General features: G+C 38.0%; 1 protein-coding gene across 2 annotated transcripts in view; it reads left to right on the plus strand.

Annotated features, from left to right (window-relative positions):
- The window catches only part of ITGB8 (integrin subunit beta 8), an 86,537-nt gene that overhangs the window by 14,421 nt on the left and 55,505 nt on the right, over positions 1–16,611 (plus strand). For both annotated transcript variants that reach the window (XM_039525699.1, XM_039525700.1), the window contains exons 2-3: positions 6,672–6,757; positions 11,923–12,097. In XM_039525699.1, coding sequence (XP_039381633.1) covers positions 6,672–6,757; positions 11,923–12,097 — 261 coding nt within the window. The remainder of the gene's footprint in view (positions 1–6,671; positions 6,758–11,922; positions 12,098–16,611) is intronic.

Raw genomic sequence — 16,611 nt, forward strand, 5'->3', positions numbered from 1 at the left:
CTAACTTCCGTGTCCTTGGTTGATCTTCCCAGTTAATAATTCCTATGACTGCCTCTGCTGCTGCTCCTAGATTTCCCATGCAGTATGAAACTGAGGTGAGTCTTTGCTGTTTGAATGCTGCTGCCCACAGGGTTATGACTAGTGACCGGTTTCCTTAATTCTCTGGCAACGTCTAAACTATGAGGGAGGGGTGTGATTCCCCATCTCACGTAGGTATACTCTCACTAGGTCTTATTGCATTATCATCATATAAAGAGCAGTGTTGCCATGATAGGAGGGGTAGCAGCCACGGAGGCACAGCTGAGCCATATGTCAGGGTCCAGTCCAAATTTACCATGTTTCTTTTTTTTTTAAATCTTCTAGACTTGCTAATGTACATCTCAGAGACCTGCAAACCTATGAGCAGCAAAGATTCATGGAAATAATGCTGCATCACGTAACATTTTGAAGATTTTCTTTGCGACCATAGAGGCTTAGTAACTGCTTATTTAAAAATAAAGTTTACAGTCTTCAGAAATTGTTCTCACTTAGGATCTCAAGTACTTAGTTTTTTTAAATCCTGACTCTGTGTCAGTCTATGCTGTGCATGTGCAAGTAGTGCTTTTTTATTCCTAGATCTCAAAGTGACTTATAAAGGTTATTATTTCCATTTAGGAGTAAATGAGAGACAGAGAGGTTAACTGACCTACCAACAGCACACAGCAAGACAATGGTAGCGTTAGGACTAGAATCCAAATCCAGCTCCCAGTCTTGCTCGCTAGCAATGCTTTCCACAGTATTTATCTAGATGTGTGCGTTTAACTCTTATGGTTTGATCTCTTTCAGAACACTGCCAGAACACTTCATTCAAGTTGACAGTGTTCCTTAAAATAAGGAAGTTTTTAAATTAGCCAGTTTAAAAAAAAAGTCTAGACATTTTAAATGGGGGAATAAATCTTAATGGTTATTGGAGTGGATTTTACTTCCTTACCATGTTGACAAAAGTCTCTTTGGTGGAACCCAAGAGCAGCAATACCAAACCTGTTCAATCCTGCTCTCCTCCCCATTACCATTCTCTTTGTGCATGCATCTGCCTGCTACCTCTTCAGTTCAGTTGCAGGTTTGCTGCTGCTCTTCTTGCTGTTAAGCACCCTCTTCCACATCCTGTGGAGGTGCATGCAGCTAGATCCCATCAGAGCAAAGTGTGAGAGTGATGCAAGTGACCATCAATAAAATAGTGAAACAGACTAAACTCAAATAACTGTCAACTGTACAAAGTACAGGGGAAAAAACAGAGGAAAAATGTTTTGCTCTAATGTTTCCTTTCTAGTAATCTGAGGGATTACTTGTAAAAATAGCAGATACACAGGTTTTCATAAGGAAATGTGATTTTTTTTCCAAGTTGGTGTTCCTTTACTCTGAAATTCTGTCCTTTTGTTACACCTGTGCTATCCTATTGGGAAATTGGGTGTAGCAGAAATTAATTTAAAGGCATAGGTGCAACTCCCTGGAAACAGCCAATATGTCTACACTGTCTTGTAAACCTGGGTCTGTAGGACCCAGCCTTTTGGACTCAGTGTTTCCAAACCTGTGCTTTAGCATCTACACCAGGGGTGTCCAAACTACGGCCCGCGGGCCAACTGCGGCCCGCGGGTCAGTTTTTATTGGCCCGCAGCGGCTCCGGTTGAGCTCCCGCCGGCATGCCTGCGGCAGGTCCACCGGAGCCCGGGACGCGCGACCCGGCCGCCGTCAGGCCGGCGGGAGCTCAACCGGAGCCGCGGGAAGACGGGACCCGCCGCAGTCATGCCTGCGGCAGGTCCGCTCGCCCCGGGCTCCGGTACACCTCTTGTGTGTGGCCCGGGCCTTTCCTTATTTTTCTATATTTGGCCCTCCCCCAAAAAACTTTGGACACCCCTGATCTACACTGTATTGTAAACCTGGGTTTACAATTGCTGGACCTGGGTCTCATGGCTGTGCTGGTGTGTCCACCTTCTGACTTGGGTCTGCCACTTGAGCTACATCCAGACTGCAGAACAACAGGGCTTGGACCCAAGTGATAGTGGGTCAGACGATGACCCACAACACTAGCTGAGTCCTAGGTCCTGAGTGCTTGCTGATCCAAGTCAGAATGATTTGTGTGTGGACAAAATGGGAGCTTGGGCTCAAACCTGAGTCAGGGCTTGGACTTAGTGTGCAGTGTAGACATATCCTGATAGCTTAATTTACCCTGTACTATATTGTTTATGGTGGAATGCAAGCAGGAAAGAACTCATGTTGACTTTCAGATTCCAGGAGGAGTTTTCAGGATTGGCAATTAGAACAAACCTTTTTCCCGCTTGGAAAGTGAGCAAGAAGCGTTAGACACAATCATAATGGAAACCCTCCTGTTCCGTAGTTTTCAGTGTGCATCTGCACTTTCAGTCAAAATAAACTAGGAAACTGTCTGTTATCTGGGGCAGTTGCTGGCTGTCCTACTTATGGGAATGAAGCTGTCTGACCTGTCAAATAAAATAGAAGGGTGAAGGCAACTTTAGTATACTGCATTACAGGCACAGGAAAAACCTGTGGTCTTCTTCCAAAGTGTTGCCACATAATGGCTATTATGGACCATAGTAACTACAAAGAGGCCCAGATAAGGAGTTGGTGTATTTAAGTCTTTCAAACAAGATTGGGTGTCTTTTTAAAAGCTATACTCTAGTTTCCCAAAAGTTTCTGGTCTTGATACAGGAGTGACTGGGTGAAATTCTGTAACCTCTGTTATGTAGGCTACATGATCATAAATTCTCATTCTCACCTTCAGCTCTATGTACTCATTTATTAAACAATCTGAGAGGGTACACATTGATGGTTATGTTTTTGGCTTGCCATCCTAAGAGTGTGCCCTCCAGAAAGCAGTGCATTCACTTCTTCAGTATGTGTGATAATTATGACTTGTGTGGGGAGTTCTTCTTCTTTGTATGTGTGGCTGGATATATGCAGTTTAACCTGCTACACTTAGGCATATGCATATAATAAAAACTATGTGGTTCTCAAGCCAAAATTTGGCCCTTCTTGTTTAAAATACCTTTTGGCATACATCAGTTCTAACTAAGCCAATAGAAACTTGCTCTTAACTTTGGCTGTATAGTAAGCCAGTCTTGTCTGGACTCTGTTGGTGAAGTGGCAAGAAAATTCTCCGTTTTTTACAGAGCCAACTCATAAAAATGTTTCTTATTTTTTGGAATAAGATATTTTTTTAAACTGTTTTATATAAGCTTTTCATTTTAAAGTTTTAGAATAGACTTATAACTAAATAATAAATACTTTGTGAATGAAAACATGTCCATAAATGTAACTGTTATAAGAGATCATATTGAGACAAATTTAGGAATGACATTAATAATATAGCCAGAGTCTATTTTGGGTATCAATAAATCAGTTTCAAGTTTTCCCTCCTCCTCATTCCAAATGAATTAATCTTTTAAGCCAGTGGCAACAAGCCTTTCAATTGCCAGTCATTAATTTCATGATTGGAAAACAGAACTTCTGAGGCCGAGGAATCGTCAGCAAAAAGATCTTTAGATCTCATTTGTTAACAGTCTTCCATGTGTTAACTATCACATGGAAAACCCCAACTGGAGTTTTAGGGCCTTCTCCTCTTTCTGGCTGTTTTCACTCCTGGCTATTTCTAACAAAATAGACTCTAGCTATATTCATAACCAACAATAACATTAATAAAAAAAATCTGGAAGAAGTTTTGTGTCTATTCAGCTTGCAGATGCTGTCCACTTATCCTGTTGATGATTGACATTCATTATCCTTCTTGGCGGGTGTGTGTGTGGGAGGAGTCATGTTACACATGCAGTAACATTTCATTCTGGGAAATGTTTAAGAAATACATACAAGAACTCTGCAAGTAAATTACCTGTATTATTCATATTGGAGTCTACAGCTATAGTAGAGACTCTCTCTTAAATGAATATAAGAAATTCACTGGATCAAATTCATTTCTGGTTTAACTCCATTGATTACAAAGGATTAATTTGGCCAATTTTTGTCTATTTAGTCATACAGGCCAATACACCATATTAAAAACTCTTAAGGGAAATGGCAACAGCAGAATCGATCCTTTCCATGTAACTAGCAACCTTCTTCTTACTTCTGCTGAAGGCACTTTCTCCCTCCTGGTTCTTCTTGGCCTTAGTGCAGCCTTCAGTATTGTGGATCACTTTCTCCTGCGGTTTCTGCCTGTAAACTTTCTGTTCTTACCTGTCAAACAACTCGTCTGCTAGAACTGGCTGCATCTCAGTGGAGCCCATCAAGGTTTAGGTCTGAGCCTCTTTTCTCTTCTATCCAGCTTCTCCCTACCTTTTCTGTTAGTTGCCACACTTATGCTGATGATCAGCCATTCTATACCCTTTGGTACCTTTAATGACTTCTCTCTGTTCCTCTCTCTGTCTGTCATGACCAAATAAACTTCTGGCTTCATCTCTGCTTCTGAAGGCGTTGAATTGAAGAGAGAAGGGATTCTCTTGAGCAAGAAAATCCTCAAATGCAACTCCATCCCCTTGATTTCCTCCTCCAACACCTTGGCATCGTCCTGGGCCCTCTTATTCAGCTTCACAGCCCTGCCAGTGCACTGCCTTGACTGAAATCCTCATCTGTGCTGTCTTCTCCCACCCTTTCAATTTTTAGTGCCACCTTCTCCGCGGCATCCAAGTTCCAGCTCTCTAGATTTCAGCACGTGGATAATGCTGCTGCCCTTCTTTTCACAAATGCAAAGAAGTTTGATGGTAACAAAGAACAACACTGCCCTGCCTTGCACTTATTTCAGGTCTAGTCCAAATTTACCATGTTTCTTTTTTTAAAGTACACCATATAGACTAGTTTTTGCTCTTTTTACTTTTCTTGATGCTCCCTCCACTTACCTAGGACTGACGTCCTCTTTGTCCCTTCAAGCAATTTCTCTTCTGCTGCAAGAACCTTCTCTGCATCTCTTGCCATCTAAAATTGTGTTCTTGTATCTCTTCAATTTATCAATATTCTATCATCTGATAACGCACATTTTCTCCCTTTCAAATATGTGTTAGTTTCTCTCTCTGCATTATTATTATTATTTTATTGTATTTTATTAAAAAAAACATTTTGGATACAGCTTGTATAAAATAAAAGGCAGATCAAGCTTCTATTTAAGTCATTGTGAGTTTTGCCACTAACTTAAAAATGTTAGCAGGATAACACCTTAAGGTAATATTCTATTAGACATTGATCTATTTTGTTTATACCAATAGTTCCAAAGCTGTTATCAAGTAAGCATCAGTTATGCAAGGAGCTCTTGCTAGTTGCCTGTGGAGAGCTGGCTGATTGTGTAATGCTGGTTCTCCTCCTTGAATCCAGCTGCTAAAATCACATTAAAAGAAGCTAAAATATAAAATACTTTCTCAATATTATTTTTAGTGTGAGCTGTTTTGACTGTCACAAGGATTTTGTTCTGGAAGGGGAAGTGGCCTGCATGATAATGAATGGGAAGGAGGTGATCTGTGAGACAATATCTTTATTAAGGTGTGGTCAATGCTATGGAAAAGTTAGAGAACCCCTGGTTTATACAAAGTTAAAATCTTGAATGAAAAACAAGTGTCTCTTAAAGCAGCATGCACCTGTTATAATGGATGCAAGATTGTGTATTATACTATCCGCAGTGTATTGGTGGATCCCATGTGCAGTAATTTATTACATTTGCACTTACTGACTTTGTTGCCAGTACAAATTGCAGTTTTAACATTTGGACCATATGAAACTAAGATGCTATCTTCCAAAATTTTAGCCTTAGTGTCTCTGCCGGCTTCTGTGCAAATTTATTGTGACATTTGCTGGCAGTGGTGTTGATCACTGTGTCAGCTGCACACCAATTTAAATATACTTCGCTGAGTACTGAAGAGCCATAAAATACACTTTCCAATGCCTCTTGTCAGGAAGATTCTCTGCTGCCACAGACATACGCTTGGATGTGAAAGTCACTTAGGCTACGTCTACACTGCATACCTTATACTGGTGCGGCTGTGCTGCCAGAGCCATGGTGTTGTAAGGTACGCAGTGTAGCCACTCTCTTCTGCCAGGAGAGAGCTCTGCTAATGACAAAATAAACCCACTCCTAATGAGGGACAGTAGCTTTGTCAGCAGGAGAGTGTTTTCCACCAACGAAGTGCTGGTCACACTGGCACTTTTCGTCATTAAAACTTTTTTTCACACCCCTGAGTGACAAAAGTTTTTTAACAACGAAAGTACAGTGTAGACATAGCCTTAGACTGAATATGCTGAAAGAGTCTGTTAATGCTCAGAGAGGGCTGATTGACAGGCTCAAAAGGAACAGATCTCCTTTCAGAGGCAAACTGCCAATGTTCTGTATCAAAGGTTTGAGAATAGTGAGAGTTGACACTGTGCCCTCCAAAAACACAGGCACGAAGCAATATGCTAAGCAGTGTAATGATGGGTGGGAAGAATATTTCCAGTATCTGAATATAGTCATTAAGATTTGTATAGGTGCTCTCTACTTGCCCGTCTGCTATCCTGTTCTTCTCTTATTAAAAAACTTTGTCATCAGTCTTAATCTGCTAACCAGTAGTTTATTTAATCAGAGTTTAAAATTAGGCATTTTACAGAGTTCCCACATACCATCATGAATCACTAATGTTTGTTTTTATATTTCATTACAGCGGAAAACAGATGTGCCACTTCAAATGCACTAACGTGCACAATGTGTCTTGCCCTGGGCCCAGAGTGTGGATGGTGTTCTCAAGAGGTGAACTATTTCTTTGTTGTATTTCCTTATTTTAGCTGCTTCTAACACCCTTATGCAGATGAAGGAACTCCAGAATATGAAAAAGAAAGATATTGAGAAATAACAGGGAAAAATTATTTAGACTTATTCTTGGAGACAGCACCTGAGAAATCATGTGAAATCTATTTGGTTGCCAAAAGAGAAAATGTTACTTTCTTTTTATTTGGAAAATTACAGTAATTTTTAAATAAAGTGCGAACCAGTTTGTTTTCCATCTACTTTATACACAGCATTGGCAGATTAAAAGTAACTTTGGGGAGTTCAAAAGTTTTTGGCCTCAGCAATACAAAATTACTTATCAGTAATTTCTATTAAACACTCTCATTATATATCAGAAGCAAATCATTTTCATATCTGTGCTTATTACATTTCAGCAAGTTACTTTACTAGTAATGTTTTGGCTTTGAATTTCTTGGAGTCAATTTGATTTAATCATATATCATTTCCTTTGTCACATATGGAAAAACTGATGCTTTTGCTATTTTTGACACAAGAAACCTTCAGTTGTGACTTACCAGGGATTGTAATGCTTTTGTGATAAGTTGAATTATTCTGAAATCAGTACTGTATTGAAAACAGCAAGGTTTCTGTTTTTGAGAAACAACCACTTAATTTCAATTGGTATATACCCAGTTATGAGTTTTCATGTCTCTGAAGGATGTTAAGGGTGGTTTGTAGGTTTTTATTTTATTTTATTTTTTTTATTTTATTTGCAAGATTGTTTACTGGCAATTAGAAGTTCACAAAAACTTCTAAGGACACATTTAGGCAATTAGTAATAGCATAAGATGTCATTTACTGACTTCACAAGGGTTTGTTTATTTTGATGCTCACATTGCAGCCAATGGATTTCTTTCTCTCCACTTCCTGCCAGCATAATTTTAGAGGCTGAATGGTGGGTCAGTTAAAATACTACATTATTACATTTAATCTTTGCGTATTTTTCCCTATTGTTTTGTTACAAAATCATTTTAAACTTTCCATTTTGTATATGCAATTTTAAAGTGTATATTTTTATATTTCTTCAATATGCTACAAACATTGCTAATTTGATTGTTTTAAAGCTGTTAATTAGAACTGATGGTGCTATTTTTCTTTTTCTGTTTATGCACTGACTGCAACTTCTACAAGTGTATTTGTTAGCCCCAAGTGTTCATCAAGTAGTTTGTGAACAAATCTTACCCTTTCTCTTTCACTCCGGGTATGTGTACACTTTAGAGACTGTGCTGGTATAGGTATAGTGCTGTAGCTTTTCCGCCATAACTCATCACTGTATGAACACCACCTCCCTAAACAATGGTAGCTAGGTTAATGGGAATATTCTTCTATTGACCTAGCTGCGTGTACACTGCGGGGTTAGGTCAGTATAGCTACGGCACTCGAGTGGATTTTTCACACCCCTGACCAACATAGCAATGTCAATCTACATTTTAAATGTAGAACAGGCCAATGTCTTTTAGCCTTGTGCTATTTCTCATTGCCATGTGTGGTTGGTCATCTGAGTTGAATGTTGTTGTTTCTGCTCCTCGGCTGAATGATTGTCTTGTTTTATTCTTTTGCTGAAGAGAATTCAGATAGTGACTAGCAAATAATGAATAACACTTTCAGTATGAATATTTTAGATGAATCATCATTCCTGTTTAAAATTCATTATACGTTCTGGATTTGTCAACCCTTTCATAAATAACTGGTGGCATCCATACTCACGAACAACAATTAACATACCCAGAAATGATAATTTGCTACATTATTTGCACGTAAACACACACAAAATGAAACTATTCAACTAGCTCTCATTACTAAATGAAAAAACTTTCTGGCATCAACACTAATTATTAAATTTTGTCTGTGCCTGTTAAAACCATCTTTCAAAACGCTTTGTGTAAGAGAATTATTTTTGCAACCACACCCTTTTTCTTTCTCATTTTATGTTTTCTGCATTTCTTTGTTAACTGTGTGTGCTATTATGGGAGTATTTTATGAATTTCAGCAAAGAAAGCCTGGGTTTCTTTGTCAATAAAACACAAATTAATTGATCCACTTCTGTTTGATATTTTAAAAAAAAGTTCTCATACATTTAGTTTGTTCTTTGAAAACCACCTGTTTTGCGAAAGTAACCCATTAAAAAATCTGTGCCCCCAGAAGTTAATGGAGTAAGGTTCCAGAAAGATCATCTCATTCTATAGTTTGCTTAGTCTGACACGCAAGCCATCCCTAAGATTGTGGAATTGGGGAGCAGGAGAAACAAACCCAAACCCACCTCTGTCAAAAAGTTTTGGATCTATATACAAAGGAGAGCTCCTTTACAAAAGCTCCCTTTTGCTGTCATCCACATCTCCCAATATTTTAACAATTTAAAACCACGGCTGTCAAGCAATTAAAAGAAGTAAATATGGGATTAATCGCACAATTGAACAATAATGAAACACCATTTATTAAAATATTTTTTGACGTTTTCTACATTTTCAAATATATTGATTTCAATTACAACACTGAATACAAAGTGTACAGTGCTCACTTTATTTTTTATTATGAATATTTGAAGTGTAAAAAAAATAGTTTTTTTCAGTTTACTTAATACAAGTAATGTAGTGCAACCTCTTTATCATGAAAGTTGAACTTACATATGTAGAATTATGTACAAAATATAACTGCATTCAAAAACAAAACAGTGTAAAGCTTTAGAGCCTGCAAGTCCACTCAGTCCTACTTCTTGTTCAACCAATCACTCAGACAAACTAGTTTTTTTACATTTGCAGGAGATAATGCTGCCTGCTTCTTGTTTACAATATCACCTGAGAATGAGGTCACAAGATACTTACATGCCAGATTCGCTAAAGATTAATATGTCTCTTCATGCTTCAACCACCATTCCAGAGGACATGTGTCCATGCTGATGACGGGTTTTGCTCAATAACAATCCAAAGGAGTGCGGACTGATGCATGTTCATTTTCATCATCTGAGTCAGATGCCACCAGCAGTTAAGGTTGATTTTCTTTTTTGGTGGTTTAGGTTCTGTAGTTTCTGCATCAGAGTGTTGCTCTTTTAAGACTTCTGAAGACATGTTCCACACCTCGTCCCTCTCAGATTTTGGAATGCACTTGAGCTTCTTAAACCTTCTTAAACCGTGCTGTGGCTATCTTTAGACATCTCACATTGGTACCTTCTTTGTGTTTTGTCAAATCTGCAGTGAAAGTGTTCTTAAAATGAACATGTGCTGGGTCATCATCCGAGACTGCTATAACATGAAATATATGGCAAAATGCGGATAGAACAGACCGGGAGACATACAATTCTCCCCAAGGAGTTGAGTCGCAAATTTTACACATTATTTTTTTAACAAGCATCATCAGCATGGAAGCATGTCCTCTGGAATGGTGGCCGAAGCATGAAGGGGCATATGAATGTTTAACATATCTGGCACATAAATACCTGGCAATGCCGGCTACCAAAGTGCCATGTGAATGCTTGTTCTCAATTTCAGGTGATATTGTAAATAAGGAGCCGGCAGCATTATCTCCCATAAATGTAAATAAACTTGTTAGTCTTAGCGATTGGCTGAATAAGAAGTAGGACTGAGTGGACTTGTAGGCACTAAAGTTTTACAATGTTTTGTTTTTGAATGCAGTTATATTTTGTACATAATTCTACATTTGTAAATTCTACTTTCATGATAAAGAGATTGCACTATAGTACTTGTATGAGGTAAATTGAAAAATACTATTTTTATAGTGCAAATATTCATAATAAAAGTAAATATAAAGTGAGCACTGTACACTTTGTATAGTGTTGTATTTGAAATCAATATATTTCAAAATGTAGAAAAACATGCAAAAATATTTAATACATTTAAATTGGTGTTCTGTTGTTTAACATCGGGAGGGGGGATAGCTCAGTGGTTTGAGCATTGGCCTGCTAAATGCAGGGTTGTGAGTTCAATCCTTGAGAGGGCCACTTAGGGATCTGGGGCAAAATCAGTACTTAGTCCTACTAGTGAAGGCAGTGGGGTGGACTTGATGATCTTTCAAGGTTCCTTCCAGTTCTATGAGATGGGTATATCTCCGTATGTTATAACAGTGCAATTAAAACTGTGATTAATCATGATTAATTTTGTTGAGTTGATCACGTGAGTTAACTGCGATTAATCGACAGCCCTATTTAAAACACTTCCTGCCTCATACACAGGCAACCACAAAACAAGAGGATACTGGCCTCACTATATAGGGGGAACAGATGGGCTCAGCAGCTTGTAGATTTTTAATGGGCCAGAAGGGACCATTAAATCATATAGTCTGTCATCCTGTATTGCATGGGTCATAGAACTTCACCCCTGTTTTGAGCACAGTACAGCTCATCCGCAGTTGTGCAATTGCTAGGAAGACGCAGTAGGCTTCCTCCTCAGCAAACACTCAAATAACCCTTCATACTAGGGTGACCAGATGTCCCGATTTTATAGGGACAGTTCCGATTTTTGGGTCTTTTTCTTATATAGGCTCTTATTACCACCACCACCCCCGCACCTCCTGTCCCAATTTTTTAAACTTGCTGTTTGGTCACCCTACTTCGTACCCCCTACAAAAGACTTTCAAAAATCAGTGGGAGCTGCTGAGTTTCCAGCACACTTGAAAACCTGGCCACTTGTTGAGCAACTAACCACAGATATTGGTCCTAATTTTGAAAATATTGTCTTAAACAAAATTTCCAGTAGACTTTTTCTGAGAAATGAGCAGTACGTTTTGAAGTAAAATAGTAAGTGTGGCTCACATTACTTTGGTGGAACTGCTTTAGTGAACGTAGCACAAACGATTTTACAGTGACATAATGACAGTGCAAACCATCCTTTTTCCAAAGGCAGCTTGTTCTAATAGTGCAAAATCCTCTCTCTATTCAAAAAGTTTTGTCCTTTAAATCTAAAATTATTTTTTCTTTAACTTCTATTTTAAATATTTGCTTGTTATTGTCCTTATTAAAAACATGTGGCTTCCATGGCCTTGCACAACAGTCTTTGCAATTATAGTAGCATGTTCTATTGTTTGAAACACTTGTTATTTGGTAACTTGGTTTCCTTTGAAGATTATATTTTTTAACTTAAAATGGTTTGTACTTTTTGCCTCTTTTCAACCAGGATTTCATGGCAGGAGCAACACAGAAGGGACGATGTGACATGGTTTTTAATTTAATAAAAAAAGGCTGCCAAACAGAATTTATAGAAAATCCCACGATTCGTGTAACAATACCCAGCGACCACAAGGCAAATACACAAGTAACACCGGGAGAGGTTTCAATCCAACTGCGTCCAGGTTTGGTTATCTAAAACATTGCTATTGTATTAAACCTAAACTAAATACAGGGACGATTCAATCCAGTTTGTGAGGCAATGGCTGTAATTATTATTTAGAAGAATGAAACTATCTTTCGTTTATAAAACTATTTGTAGAAGTATAACTGCAATGTTCCTATGTGTATAGCTAAAAATTATATCTATTGGCAGCTATGCCCATTAACTCAGGATTAGGGCTGCCACTGAGTTTCACAAACAGTGACATGGAGGTGAAGGTGAAAACTTTTTGCGGTGTTTTGTCTCATTTTTATTTTTTAGCTGTTTCCATCCTGATCCACCAAGTTAATGTCAAGAATGGAGTTTTGCACTTGGAAATATGCAGGTTAAATTCTAGCGACTCTCAAAAGATAGGTTATAATTCTGTTGCTTGAATTATCCCAGAATTGGAAGAATGAAACCCACCTCATTAAACTAAATACCAAAACATTATTTGGTCCATAATGTTGACTATGTAACAAAATTGTTACAAACTGACTTATTAGTTCATGCGCCCAAACACAAAAAAGACATTTAGGATGTTTTTTGGATACACTCATCTTGAAATCAGATTTTTGCTTTTTTCTGTAGTGTAAATTTAATGCACATAAGTGCTAAGTGAGAATGCTGGAGTATATTGTGTTAGAATAGAAGACTGTACAGTAATAGGGTTGTTGTAAAAACCCTCATTGAATTCCCTGACTCTCATGCAATTTAAAATTTCAGTAGTATTATTGTAATATAGTTATTTTCCCACATATAATCTAAACCATGCCATATCATATGACCATGTCATCCCGTTTGATTAAAACTACCCAGAAAGGGAAAAGATAATACAAAATATACCTAACTAGAAGCCACAAGACACCCCAGAAATTGCCTCGTCCAGAGGGAGAGTGGAGAATCTTGTGGTTTCATGGATGGGAGCAGTGGTTTTAGGTCTTCTAATCATGAACACCCAAGAAGGCTCTGTATGGATGACCCCAACCTTGTGGATCCTGGAGCATAGCTTGGAATGCCTGCCCCTCTAGACTGCTCCCAGCCATCTTTCTATTCCTTCAGCCCCAAGCTCCTGGCTAGCTCAGTGGCCATGTTTCAATTCATCCCTGCCCCACAGCCATCCGCTCTACCCCTGTTCTCACAAGGGGATAGACGTCATGTATTAGAGATTAATACTGGTCTGAATAGCATTAATTTCCAGTGAAGTCATCAGTGGGAAAGTCCATGAGTTTCCAAGTGGTACATGCTCTTTAGAGCAAGAGCTGCAACCCCTGCTACATTCTTTCCTGGTAGCAATGTCTCAACCCCCACCTGCAAAACAATAGTACCAAAGGGATGTTGATACCTTAGAGGAAAGGGAGCTGCTCCTTTTTCTACACAATTTTCATATGCAGTTCACACAGGTGATATGTTTCCTCACCTTACTGGCACATGTGCATATTCAAAAGTAGCCACTTTGTTAAGGTGTGTGTTGCTTGTTGTGAAGCTTGGGACATCACCTGAGACTTTCAAAGGGGCCTAAGGGAGTTAGGCTTCCAAGTCCCATTTACTTTCAGTGGGAATTAGCTCCTATTTCTATTTGCTCCCTTTGAAAATCCAAGCCATTATGTACGCTTCAGCTTTATTGTACACTTCGGGTTCATAAATCATTAAATGGATTATGTGCACTTATATGAGCAGGCTTTTTCACATGTATTGTATTTAATAAGTAATCCAAGTGACTGTAAAAATTCAGTAATTAGCATTTTACTTAACTGTTTGTTTCAGACCACGTCTGAGATAACACAATTGAATGAAAATTGATAATACTATATGCCTCTGCTATGCATCCCAATGAAGTGGTACACCACTCTCTTACTGAACCTTGTCTCTCAGTTTATGGTCTGTCACAATTATAAAATATGCCTTTATTCTCTCAGAAAAGCCATATATTTCCAAATTAACACAACTTTAACTGCAAAATATTGTATTCGTACTTCCCAAATAAATGGTATTGTTGGATCATGTTGGCTGTCAGTGCAAGTGTCATGGAGCAGAGATGAAAAATAGAGAATAAATGTTATAAACTGTGAGATGCTATTCCTTATAAATATATTGGATAAACTCTGCAAAGTTATACTTTTTTTTTTAGATACAATGCTTATAAAATGTACCTCTCTTTTATCTGGTGAAGAAATGGGAGGAAGTCTTTACAGATGGGACAACTAGAATGAAACCCAGCGTAACAGTAGATTTTTAAAAGTGCATAATAGAAACTCATTGTCATAGACCCAGGTTAAACACTCACCATATTTGGGAGAAGCAATGATATTAAATCATCTCCCACAGCTATATTCTCACACATGTTCTGTCACAACAAAGAGAAGAGTGTCCAATGTTAGTTGCACTGCCCTTAGCGGATGCATCAATAAACCTATTTTATTTTTCCTGTTTTCATACAAGAATCTGAATGACATGTGATATGTCTGTTTATTTTGCAGAACTCATAATTTCTAGTACTGTAACATGAGGGTATAACTTGGAGTAGTGAAATGAAGAATGAGAAGATTTAGGCTGAATATATGGAAGAGACTTTCTTATGGTGATATCTGTTAGGTCCTATCTATGATACTAAAACAAACTTGTTTAAGCACTGCTTTGAAATATGGCTGGGACTCAACTTTGTTAAAATAATATTTCTTCTTTACTGAATAGACCAAACCATAATTTTTATATCTATACTGTGGAATTTTAACCTAGGGTGTTACCTGACTTTAAACACTGTTCCTTAACAGGTTTGTAATCTAATTGGGTGGGGAGTATTTCACACAGGCCAGAAGAATTATTTTTGATTTGGGCCACAGCCATGTTTCACAGTCATGTTCAAACAGGATTGTTTTTCTAATGGAGATGGCGGCCCTGAGGTTGTAAAAAGACTTTTGAGAGGAATGGTGGAAAACTAGATTGGACAAAGCAGTAGACAGTGCACCATAGGGAACACCTGCCCTGGCAGGAGATAAACTAGATGTTCTGATATGTCCCTTCATTTCCTAGTTCCTGTTGGCCAAATTCTCTGGTCCCTGACTAAGGAAAACTCTCACCAGAGACTGCAGAATTTGGCAGTCTAACCTTAAAATTGCTACTTCTTTTTTTTCTGGTCTTTTCTGTTTTGTGTTCTTCCTTTATCATCTAAATTTAGATTCTTCTATAAAAATAATCTTCCTTTGAGAATACATAATCTGTATTACTTATGAACCCGTACAATACATTTATGAGCTAATATTCCTAGATTGTAGATTTGTTTGGTTTTGTTTTTTTGTAGGGCTGTCAATGAATCACTCATGTGATTAACTAAAAAAAAATCACAATTAAAAAATTAATTGCAATTAATCACACAGTTATGCAATAAAATATCAATTGAAATTTATTAAATATTTTGGAAGTTTTTCTACATTTTCAAGTACATTGATTTCTGTTACAGCACAAAATAAAAAGTGTACAGTGCTCACTTATATTATTATTTTTGATTACCAATATTTGCACTATAAAAATGATAAACAAAAGAAATAGTATTTTTCAATTCGCCTCATACAAGTACTGTAGTGCAATCTCTTTATCATGAAAGTTGAATTTAGAAATGTAGATTATTTTTGTTATATAACTGCATTCAAAAACAAAACATTGTAAAACTTTAGTGCCTACAAGTCCACTCAGTCCTATTTCTTCTTTGTCTTAGCAATTAGCTGAACAAGTTTACATTTACAGGAGAATCTTCTGCCTGCTTCTTATTTACAGTGTCACCTGAAAGTGAGAACAGGCGTTCACATGGCTTTTTTGTAGCTGGTGTTGCAAGGTATTTACGTCCCAGATATGCTAAACATTCATATGCCCCTTCATGCTTCTGCCACCATTCCAGGCAACATGCTGCCACACTGATGATGCTCGTTAAAAACATAATGCATTAATTGAATTTGTGACTGAATTCCTTTGGGGGAGAATTGTATGTCTCCTGCTCTGTTTTACCCACATTCTGCCATATATTTCATGTTATATCAGTCTCGGATGATGACCCATCACATGTTGTTAGTTTTAAGAAGACTTTCACTGCAGATTTGACAAACTACAAAGAAGGTACCAATGTGAGATTTTTAAAAATAGCTACAGCACTGGACCCAAGGTTTAAGAATCTGAAGTGCCTTCCAAAATCTGAGAGGGACGAGGTGTGGAGCATGGTTTCAGAAGTCTTAAAAGGGCAACGCTCAGATGTGGAAACTACAGAACCCGAACCACCAAAAAAGAAAGTCAACCTTCTGCTAGTGGCATCTGACTCAGACAATGAAAATGAACATGTGTCGGTCCATTCTGCTTTGGATCATCGAGCAGAACACATCATCAGCATGGACGCATGTCCTCTAGAATGGTGGTTGAATCAGGAAGGGACATGTGAATCTTTAGTGCATCTGGCATGTAAACGTCTTGCAACGCCAGCTACAACAGTGCCGTGCAAACTACTGTTCT

Source organism: Mauremys reevesii, linkage group 2, assembly GCF_016161935.1.
Source record: "Mauremys reevesii isolate NIE-2019 linkage group 2, ASM1616193v1, whole genome shotgun sequence".
NCBI classification, from domain to species: Eukaryota; Metazoa; Chordata; order Testudines; family Geoemydidae; genus Mauremys; species Mauremys reevesii.